We start from the raw sequence: 12,027 nt of genomic DNA on the forward strand, positions 1-12,027 counted from the left end.
CCCCCATTTTTAGGAAGTATTAAAAAGCCTTTGGTTGCCTTAAAGCAGTAGTCTCAGACTTTAGTGAGCATCGGAATGTGAGTGCTTTTTAAAACACAAATTGTTAGGCCCCACTCCCCAGAGTTTCTCTTTCAGGAGGTGTTAGGCCTAGGCCTGAGAATTGCAGTTTTCACAAGCCTCATGTTAAGTTGGTGGCTCCAGGACCATACTTTGAGAACTTCTGTCTTTAGGTAGTTAGAAAATAGAGCTGCATTGTATGTCCTGAGCAGAAAAGTCTGGTACTTCCCTCACAGACACTTTTTCATAGGACTTCATAAGACTCACTAGACTTACATTTTTAGAGATAGTCTAGTTCCTAAATAATGATGTGGGGACATAAGTCCCCAGATTGTAACTGGATGACTGTTGCATTTTACCCCAGAATTGCTGTTTGCCAAATTTGAAACTTTTCAAATTGGTAAGATTATTGTTATTTTAAAATCCAGTGACCTTTTTGACAGAAAGTTTATGTTTTCCCATCAGATTCATTACATGGGTATTTATAATAAATTTAGCAAATACATTTGAGTAACTGCTTAACATACTCTTTATATTTTCAAGACCAAATTCCAAGAATTTCTGAAGTAGCTTTTTTGAACAGGCACAGAGCTGAAATGACTCTGTACAGAGCCAGCCCGCTGTGTTCAAGTTCAGTACTTGGGGATCTTTCCCTTCTTTGAAATGTTTCCTGGTCAGAAATTTTAGTTTCTGTCTAAATGGGAAAAGGAGAGATTGTTCAAATGATTGAAACAAGGAAGCTCCTGGGAAAACTGGAGAGAGAATAAGGGTCATACAGAGCAATCAAGTAAACTTACTTATTTTAAATGCTGAAAACGGAGAACAGTATCACATTTTATCCAAAATTCTGTTTGTTCGGTAATCATTATTTCAAGTTTTTATTCTTTTGAAAGATAATTGATCAGTATTTCTACTGCAATTTATTCTTTACTCAAATTTGTAGCAGTTAACATGCTCCACTTGGGTTTCAGAAAGGAAATTTCATTCTCTATCAGGCCCTCTGTTGGTGGTTGGCCTTTATTACATAATCATCAAACAGGAGAAAACTAAAAATATCTAGAGTGTGTGTGTGTGTGTGTGTGTATTTTGAGGTCCTTTTTTTAAATATACTTTAAGTTCTGGGATACATGTGCAGAACGTGGAGGTTTGTTACATAGGTACACGCGTGCCGTGGTGGTTTGCTGCACCCATCAACCCATTATCTACATTAGGTATTTCTCCTAATGCTATCCCTCCCCTAGCCCTTCACCCCCCTACAGGCCCTGGTGTGTGATGTTCCCCTCCCTGTGTCCATGTGTTGTCATTGTTCACCTCCCACTTATGAGTGAGAACATGTGGTGCTTGGTTTTCTGTCGTGTGTTAGTTTGCTGAGAATGATGGTTTCCTGCTTCATCCATGTCCCTGCAAAGAACATGAACTCATCCTTTTTTATGGATGCATAGTATTCCATGGTGTATATGTGCACATTTTCTTTATCCGGTCTATCATTGATGGGCATTTGGGTTGGTTCCAAGTCTTTGCTATTGTGAATAGTGCTGCAATAAACATACGCGTGCATGTGTCTTTATAGTAGAATGATTTATCATCCTTTGGGTTTATACCCAGTAATGGGATTGCTGGGTCAAATGGTATTTCTGGTTCTAGATCCTTGAGGAATTGCCACACTGTCTTCCACAATGGTTGAACTAGTTTACACTCCCACCAACAGTATAAAGGCATTCCTATTTCTCCACAGCCTTGCCAGCATCTGTTGTTTCCTGACTTTTTAATGATCACCATTCTAACTGGCATGAGATGGTATCTCATTGTGGTTTTGATTTGCATTTCTCTAATGACCAGTAATGATAAGCTTTTTTTCATATGGTTGTTGGCCGCATAAATGTCTTCTTTTGAGAAGTGTCTGTTCCTATCCTTCGCCCACTTTTTGATGGGGTTGTTTGTTTTTTTCTTGTAAATTTGTTTAAGTTCCTTGTAGATTCTGGATATTAGCCCTTCATCAGATGGATAGATTGCAAACATTTTTCTCTCATTCTGTAGGTTGGCTGTTCACTCTGATGACAGTTTCTTTGGCTGTGCAGAAGCTCTTTCATTTAGTTAGATCCCATTTGTCAATTTTGGCTTTTGTTGCCATTACTTTTGATGTTTTAGTCATGAAGTCTTTGCCCATGCCTATGTCCTGAATGGTATTGCCTAGGTTTTCTTCTAGGGTTTTTATGGTTTTAGGTCTTATGTTTAAGTCTTTAGTCCATCTTGTGAATAAATATTGATGTTATTACCCAACTTATCAGAAATGGCCAGGTATCATATGAGGATAACTAATTAGTATAGTTTTTGGCCTATATAGTCTCCCTCAGTACTTGTATAATGGGTAGTTCTTCCTCCTATTCTTTTCTTTATATTTGCTTAAAAGGAATTTTGTCTGTTTGTGTGTGTGTATGTGTGTGTCTGTGTGTGTGTCTAGTAGGGTTCATGAGCAAAATTCCACTTTTGAGATAACTAAACTTACATTTCAGTTACTATACTTTGTGCATATAACCTAAGTACAGCAATTTCTGACATGTAATATTGTCATCTGTGAACTTTCTTCTTTCATCAGGATCTAACTCTGTCTGCAAAAAGTGTCTATGAACATGTATGACTTTTAAATATTTGCCCAGATTCAGTATGATTACCCACTCTCTTGTACTTAGTGAATATCATGTATCTAGTACACTAATATAATTCTAAATGAGATTTTTTCACGTCTTTACACTTTTGTAAATAGGATATATCTTATAATTGATGGTATTTTTAAGTACTTTTTCTTAGTAGTACATATTATAGTGGTTTTTTTGTTTTACAATCAGTGGTGTTTTAGATTTGATGAAATGGGGTAAATACTCAGAAAAGGCCTGGTACTGTGAATTGAAGTCATACTTGGTGTTACTGTGTCAAGCAGCTACTGAATTGTGTAGTAGTCCTGTAACCTAAGAAAGCAGTTCATTCTCAATTTAGTATCCTCCTTTTCAAAAGATATAGATTTTCAGAATTTTCAGCCATCTATGAGATTCTTTTCTTGTTTTTCTTCATGTGTCATCCTAGCTATCAATAAGACTGTCTTCACCCTCTTCAATGTTTTCATAACCACATGGCTAGAGACAGGGATTTTCTGAGAATTTAGTTTAATGGGTTACTGCCAGCCAGACTATAGAGTTTGCTCAATCCTGGATGTGATGCTGGCTCGTTAATGAATTGGTCCCTCCTAAAATAAAATGTTTCCCTGTCCCTTCTGGGACCTGATTCCAATTTCAATTGTATTTCAAGAAGCAAATGATCTCTGGAGGAGAACTAGCCTCTTTAAAATCAAATGGATCTGATATAGCCTAGTGAAAAGACCCTATGTTTTAGAGTCAGACAGATCTGGATTTGAATCGTGACTCTTCTGTTGACATGTTCCATGTGTGACATTTCCTATATTAATGTTACTCTCAAGACTTCTAGTACTGTTGCTACTGTTACTGTTACCACCATTACCAGATTTACGCTAAGAGGTGTTTTGAATAGACCTCTGAAATCTAACCTAGTGTTGCCATAATTTATCTAGTGCTCCACCCAGCCAAAATGGCACAACTCAGAAGAACCCTAGTCTCTTAGAGAAGAATAAGATCAGAGTGTAAAGATCATAAAGATGATGGGTTCATTTGCCTTTTTTAACATTACAGACCCACTTAAGAGCCAGAACTAGCTTTGAATTGGATTTCTATAAGATAACATAAATATTCAGATGAACTCTCATTTTTTTCTTTATTGAAAAATATAAAAATTCTTAATCATTTTTTTCTTTAGAATGTAATTAAAAGGCAGTGAGGCTGGCCTTGGTACAAAGTGCACAGATGCCGTTCTGCAGAAAATGTGTCTTTGACAGATGAGATTCTTCCTGTGAATGTTCTGTTTATTGCTTTCATAAATATTCTATTGTCAAAACATGACTTGCTGTTTATTAACAGCACTGACAGGAAGATTCCTATTAATGGCAGCATTCTTATTACCCATAGACCCTGTCACTTTTAACTTCACAATTTTAAGAGAATTCTATTTGGTAATTACTTAAGATATTTCTAAGTTTATTGATCCCACCCCAGTTTAACTGAGTGAAGTTTGAGTGGCAGGTCTTCAGCCCAGTGACTGACACTAGGAATAATCATCATATCTGCATCTTTGGAGGCAAGGAAAAACTTGCTACCTGACAGCCTTGATCTTGTTGCCCTGCAGCCTGCCAGAAAAACCCAGTGCTTTGTGGCCAGGCACAGTGGATCACTTGAGGTCAGGAATTCAAGACCAGCATGACCAACGTAGTGAAACCCCATCCCTACTAAAAATACAAAAAATTAGCCGGGCGTGGTGGCCCATGACTGTAGTCCTGGCTACTCGGGAGGCTGAGGCAGGAGAATCACTTGAACCTGGGCAGGAAGAGGTTGCAGTGAGCTGAGACCACGCCACTGCACTCCAGCCTGGGCGACAGAGCGAAGAGTCTGTCTCAAAAAAAAAAAAAGAAAAACACAGTGCACTGAGCACCTGCTGAGAGCAGTGCAATAGGGAAAATCCATGGATGTAGTCCCTGCCCTTAGAAAGTTTACTGTCTAATACAGATACATGCTGAAATGTAGATGTATATTTTAAATAAGCAGGTATATGGCTAAGCCAAACATACATGCTTCATATGCAACTGGACTGGTTGCTTTGGAATCAGAGGAACTTGAGTATAAATCATACTAATTGTTTATCTTTTGAAAAATTATTTAATTTTTTTTAGTTTATTTCCTTACCTGAAAAATATAAGTGATGTGCTACCTATCTCATGGAATTGTGAAAATTAGCCTTGCAAGTTGCACACGTTGTGTGAATTCTCTGCATCTTTCTTTTTCCGTGATTGATAATTGGCAAAGACATTTGCATTATCTGATCCTCAAAACAATCCCGTAAGGTAGCTTGGGCATAGGTTTCATCCTCATTTCTTGGAGAGGGAAACTAAGGCTGAGACAGGCTAAGTTTATTACTTGGATTCATTGACTGGTATAGTCAAGCCTAGGTCCCCTGACTCATGTTCCAATGTGTTTTCCACTCTTTGATACCCATGCCTGAGTGACTAACATTTAGAATTATGCTTTTCAGTGCCCCTGTGCAGAGGCAATAGACTGAGGCATGTATTTGGAGATGATGTGAAGGAAAAAGAAAGCCAGTATTTTCCTTGTAACATCAATGGAGCCACATAAGATTATTACAGCCTTCAAGAAAGGCATGAGTAGGTATTAGGGAATGGCCGAGAGATGCTCTAGCTGTGGCAGAAAACACATGACTATGGTAGAGTAAGAGAAGAGGGTATTTGCATACTGACTAGATGTGTTTAGAATCCACATCATACCTGAAATTATTTAGTCCTTGTATTCATGTTTCCGATTTCTTAACTTTATGCTCCTTCTAAGTTGAACTGTTCAGATGATAATGTGGTACAGCAGAAAGAACATGGCCTTTGGAACCAAACTACAGTTCAAATCTCAGCACTGTCAATCCATGGCTGTATAATCTTGGGCAAGCAACTTAATTTCTCTTAGCTCCTGTTTCATTATTTATGGACTAAAAATAATAAATAATACTTAAAAGTGTAATTGTGAAGATTAGGTGAATTAACATATGGAAATGCCTTTTACGTACTAGGCACTTGAGAAATATTAGTTCCTTTAAGCTGTCCTTCTATACTTGATGACATGCAGTCTGCTATATCCTCCTAATTATATTCTGATCTTAGGTTTCTACCAAGAGAGCTCACTATTTCTTAGAATTGAATAATTTTCTCTTTTTTGATAGCCTATTATGGGTCTTTTATAATTATTTCATTATGAAATAACATTAAGTAAGTAGAAGTTCGTAAGTTACACCCAAAATATAAAAAGGGGTCAGTTTTAATTTTCCACTATCAAGACTTTAATAGTAAAGGAGTTCTTGTCTTAATTATAAAATTCATTCTTTCTTTCCATAACTAGAATATGTATAAGATAGAAAAAGTAATTGCATTGGTTAATAATAGATTATCATTCTTAACAGAAGGAAAGACGTTTCTATAGGAATGCTCTTTAGAAATTATATTTTTTTATAAGTAGAAATTGATGCCACTACAGTTCACTGTTACTTTGTGATTTATTACATACTGATATTACAAATATATTTCCTTAGATTCCTTAACTTCTATTACTTATATCCTTTTAAAAAAACTTGTGAAGATAGATGCTGTGAAATTCATGCTAAAAAACCACACGGTAAGTCTTATTTCTTTAATTAATGAATAGCATTTTACAAATAGTTGAGGTAAAGTGTTAGTAACTTGGATTACTCTTTTGCTTTCATTAGAGTGAACACTTCCCTTTTCTTGGCATCAGTGACAGTCATAGTCTCAGCGACTTCAGGTGTCGAACAACCTTCTACACAGCGCTCACTCGCCTTCTGATGGTAGATCTAGGTAAGGTTAAGAATTTAAACTCAATTAATAAGGGATCAGCAATATACTTGTGTGAATAAAGAAGTGGAGTACTAGTGGGTACAACATTTAACTTATTAGAATTAGCGTCTTCTGACAGTTTTCTACAACCTTCTAAGATTTGAGTGTTCACTTGTTAGCATTAGAGCCAAAAGACAAATATTTGTACTTAAGGTGGCATTTTTCACTTCACATAACACTTGCACTGATTTTTTACCTCACAGCTTACTTTCTGCCTATCCTTTGACACATTAATTTTACTGCTATGAATCTAGGAATAATCTAGATTATTGCTAGATTATTGCATTCCCATATGTTTATTGCATTCCCATATGTTTATTGCATATGGGAATAGTTGCATTCCCATATGTTTATTGCATCGTTATTCACAATAGCCAGGATATATGGAATCAACCTAAGTGTCCATCCACAGATGAATGGATAAAGAAAATGTGGTATATATACACAGTGGGATACTATTCAGCCATAAAAAAGGAAAAATGTCTGCCATTTGCCACAGTGTGGATGAACCTGGAGGGTACTATGTTAAGTGAAATAAGCCAGGCACAGAGGACAAATACTATATGATATCACTCATATGTGAAATCTAAAAAAGTTGATCTCATAGAACTAGAGAGTAGAATGGTGGTTACTAAGAGCTGAGGACTTTGAGGTGATGCTGGTCAAAAGATACAAAGTTTCAGGTAGAAAGAATAAGAGATCTGTTGTACGTAGATGGTGACTATAGTTAATAATATATTGTATTCTTGAAAAATGCTAAGAGAATGGATGTTAAGGGTTCTCACCACAAAAATGGTAACTATAGAGGTAATGCATTTGTCAATTAGTTAGATTTAGTTACTCTACATCATACATATGTACCTCAAATATATTGCAGGTTTAGTTCCAGACCATCATGATAAAGTGATACAATAAAGCAAGTCACACCATTTTTGTTTTCTAGTGTATATAAAAGTTAAACTTACTGTACTGTAGTCTATTAAGTGTGTAATGTCATGATGTAGATACAATGTACATATCTTAATTTAAAATACTTTATTGCGGCCAGGTGCGGTGGCTCACACCTGTAATCCCAGCACTTTGGGAGGCTGAGGCGGGTGGATCACCTGAGGTCAGGAGTTCGAGACCAGCCTGACCAACATGGTGAAACCCTGTCTCTACGAAAAATACAAAATTAGCCAGGCATGGTGGCAAATACCTTGTAATCCCAGCTACTTGGGAGGCTAAGGCAGGAGAATTGCTTGAACCCAGGAGGTAGAGGTTGCAGTGAGTCGACATCGTGCCACTGCACTCCAGCCTGGGCAACAAGAACAGGACTCCATCTCAAAAAACAATAAAAATAAATAAAATATTTTATTGCTAAAAAATTCTAGCAAACATCTGAGCTTTCAATGTGTTGTAATCTTTTTCCTGGTGGAAGGTCTGGCCTCGATATTGATGGCTGCTGACTGATCAAAGTAGTTGCCAAAGGTTGAGGTGGCTGTGGCAATTTCTTAAAAGAAGACGACAATGAAATTTGCTGCATCAATTGACTTCCTTTCACAAAAGATTTCTCTGTAGCATACAATGCTGTTTGTTAGCATTTGACCCACAGGAGAACTTCTTTAAAAACTGGAGTCAGTCCTCTCAAACTCTGCTGCCACTTTATCAACTAAGGTTATGTCATATTCTAAATCTTTTGTTACTTCAACAATGTTCACAGCATCTTTACCACAAGTAGATTCCATCTGAAGACACCACTTTTGGTCATCCAGAAGAAGCAACTCCTCATCCATTCAAGTTTTTTCATGAGACTGGAGCAATTCAGTCACATCTTCAGGCTCCACTTCTAATTATCGGTCTCTTGCTATTTAAATCACATCTGCAGTTACTTCCTGCCCTGAAGTCTTGAACCCCTCAGAGTCGTCCATGAGAGTTGGAATCAACTTCTTCCAAATTCCTGTTAATGTTGATATTATGACCTCCCCACCGAATAACAAATGTTCTTAGTGGTATCCAGAATGGTGAGTCCTTTCCAGAAGGTTTTCAATTTACTTTTCTCAGATTCATCAGAGGAATCACTATCTGTGGCAGCTTAGAGCCTTACAAAATCTTTTTTTCTGAGCAGTAGGCTTCAACAGTGGGCTTAAAATTTTCAGTAAACCATGCTGTAAACAGATGTGCTGTCATCCAGGCTTTGTTGCTCTATTTCTAGAGCACAGGCAGAGTAGATTTTAGCATAATTCTTAAGGACCCTAGGATTTTCAAAATGGCAAATGGGCACTGGCATCAACTTCAAGTCACCATCAGCATTAGCCCCTAATGAGAGAGTCAGCCTGGTCTTTGAAGCTTTGAAGCCAGACATTGACCTCTCCTCTGTAGCTATGAAAGTCCTAGATGGCATCTTCTTCCAATGAAAGGCTGTTTCATCTACATTGAAAATCTGTTTAGTGCAGCCACTTTCATCAATGGTCTTAGCTAGATCTTCAGTATAACTCACTGCAGCTTCTCCATCAGCACTTGGCTGCTTCACCTTGCACTCTTAGGTTATGGAGGCATCATCTTTCCTTAAACCTCATGAACCAACCTCTGCTAGCTTCCAACTTTTCTTCTGCAACTTCCTCACCTCTCAGCTTTCATAGAATAGAGTTAGGGCCTTGCTTCACATTAGGCTTTGGCTTAGGAAATGTTATCACTGGTATGATTTTCTATACAGACCAGTGAAACTTTCTTTATATCAGCAATAGGGTTGTTTCACTTTCTCATTGTGTGTTTTTGCTGGCATTTTAATTTAATCACTTTAATTTTCTTCAATAATTTTTCCTTTGCATTCATCACCTGGCTAACTGGTGCAGGAGACCCAGCGTTTGACCTATTAAAGCTTTTGACATGTCTTTCTCACTAAGGTTAATCATTTCCAGCTTTTGATTTAAAGTGAGAGACGTGTAACTCTTCCTTTCACGTGAATACTTGGAGGCCATCACAGGATTATTAATTGGCCTAATATCAATATTGTTGTGTCTCAGAAAATAGAGAGGCCTGAGAAGATGGAGAGATACAAAGGAATGGCCGGTTTGTGGAGCAGTCAGCATACATAATATTTATCAATTAAGTTGGCTACCCTGTAAGGGCACAATTTGTGGTGCCCCACAACAGTTACAATAATAACATCAAAGGGCACAGATTACCATAACAGATATAATAATAATGAAAAAAGTTTGAAATATTAGGAAAATTATCAAAATGTGGCCCAGAAACACGAAGTAGGTTCATGATGTTGGCAGAATGATGCCAATAGAATTGTTCGACTCAGGTTTGCCACAAATCTTTAATTTGTTTAAAAAAAAAAGAAGTGTGGTATCTGTGAAGCACAATAAAGCAAGGTATGCCTGTCTATATACTTCAAAACATGTTGTATACAATAAATAACATAAAATTTTATCTGTAAATTTAAAAAATAATTAAAAATGCTAAATGTCGACTTTGGGTTATAGCATGTAGGTAATTTTTTCTATTTCTGATCATTTGAATTTTTTTAGTGTATTACGTTTATAATGGTAAAAATTAACTTATTTTTAAAATTTGTTACTAAAAAGCTAAAGTTAGTGAGAAGTATTTACAGATAGGCAGTACCTTAGGATGGGTACTTAAGCTTCTTTGTAGTGACCATGTTACTCTAGACTCCCATTTCTCATATTTGAGTACTGCAGGTTAGACCAGTTATACATGAGAGGGTTCAGTCAGTGACAATATCATCCTTAGACAATACCAATAATACTTTTTTCTTTGTTTCTCTTGAAGTCTATTACTACATCAACTTAAATATGAATTTTTAAAAATGTGTTCATACAAACAGAAGAAAAATAATTTTTTTGCCCATAAAAGGCATTGAATTTTTAAATGGAAAGAGGACTACACCCCTCTATGTTTCATGCTTTTTTTTCATGCTTTTCCACAGACTAAATCACCAGAAAGACAAACTGCCAAAAAGTTGAGAGACATGCAACTAGAATGATTAAAGAGCTTAGTGGGATTGATTTCTAAGGAAAGATTAAAAGAACCATGTATGTATAACTTGGCTAAGTGACAACTAGGGCTGGAGGCAAAGAGAACTATCTATAAATATTTGAAGAGCGTAAACCAGGCATGCAAAACCCTATCATCTGCTACCTTAGGCAAGTGGGAGATGTAACTGAGTGACAGCTTTTCGTACTGCATCCTGGCCTATTTTACCTCTTGGCTGCTGTGTTGGTGAGAAGAGGCGCAGCCCCAGACTGTGTCATTGCCCTTGACAATCATTTAGAAAGCACAGTGTGCTAAACTCTGAGGGCAAGACAAAGATGAATCAGGCATACTGGGTCCTGGCCTCAAGGAGCTTGTCTTCTTGCTTTCCCAGTTGTCCAAGCATTAAAGAGACCTTGAAACATTTGTCTGGACTTAATTTATTTCCCAGGCCTTAAAAGTGCTATTTTAATAACACTGTCACACAGAGTGAAAGAAGTGGGGAGACCAAAAAGAGAAGTATCTGGAGGAGAGTTTTTAAAACTAGGTCCGTGTCACTCACATTTTCAGAACCTGGAAATGGAATGGGTTAACATTTCCTTTTTGATATGGTCATCACAGATAGGGAAACCACTATGTATCTGTGGTAGGTTAAACAACAGGATAGCACTATCGGAGCCTGCACACAGCCCCAACTCTGTATTCTCAGTACTACTGTACTTATTACTGCATTGATAATTGATATTCATGATGATGCCCAGAAAGACATTGCACACTTTTTGGAAAGCAAATTTGCTCTTATTTAGTATTGCTTAATGTAAACTATGAGGTATGAGAAACTGAAATAAACACATATAATTTGAATAATTGGATTTTATTAGTTTACCCAGGATTCTATTCCTTTGAAATATTTAACCCATAACAGTATAAAGAATAAATTCACATTCTTAGTTCAAAGTGTTTTTTTAAATGTAAATATCTGTTGCATTACAAGCACTTTTTAGACACCTTGAGAGAAACAGAAAGAGGCTATGATGGAAGTGCTTGGTGCATGGTAGGTGCTCAATATAAGTCAGTTGAATCTGGATATAAATAAAATTTAAAATCATAGTAGCTACCCTCATAGAACTTCCACATGTTTGAAAAGAAATTCCTTCCTTATTTATCAGTAATTTTTACTTTTTAAAATAATGAAATGTATGTGATAAGCATCAAGTTATGATTAAAAGCATCAAGTATGATTTGTTGTGTAAACTACCAGAGCTGCTTTCTTTTGTTAAAAACTGGAGTTATTCTTCTTCCCAAAATTATGTTGGGCACCTTCAAGGTATGGACTATCTTTTTTATATTTTTCTAGCACCAGTCAGGGTCTTTACATTGCAGATGCTCAGTAAATGCTTGTTGAATGAATGACAAACAAGTATACAGTAACCAAGACACCGTCATTGTGGCTCCTG

General features: G+C 36.7%; 1 protein-coding gene across 5 annotated transcripts in view; it reads left to right on the forward strand.

Moving 5' to 3' along the window:
* The window catches only part of RANBP17 (RAN binding protein 17), a 422,731-nt gene that overhangs the window by 296,956 nt on the left and 113,748 nt on the right, over positions 1 to 12,027 (forward strand). For all 5 annotated transcript variants that reach the window (XM_003810928.4, XM_034960953.3, XM_055112861.2 and 2 more), the window contains 2 exons: positions 6,287 to 6,350; positions 6,442 to 6,550. In XM_003810928.4, the coding sequence (XP_003810976.3) occupies positions 6,287 to 6,350; positions 6,442 to 6,550 (173 nt within the window). The remainder of the gene's footprint in view (positions 1 to 6,286; positions 6,351 to 6,441; positions 6,551 to 12,027) is intronic.

This window comes from Pan paniscus, chromosome 4 (assembly GCF_029289425.2).
Source record: "Pan paniscus chromosome 4, NHGRI_mPanPan1-v2.0_pri, whole genome shotgun sequence".
In the NCBI taxonomy this organism is placed as follows: Eukaryota; Metazoa; Chordata; class Mammalia; order Primates; family Hominidae; genus Pan; species Pan paniscus.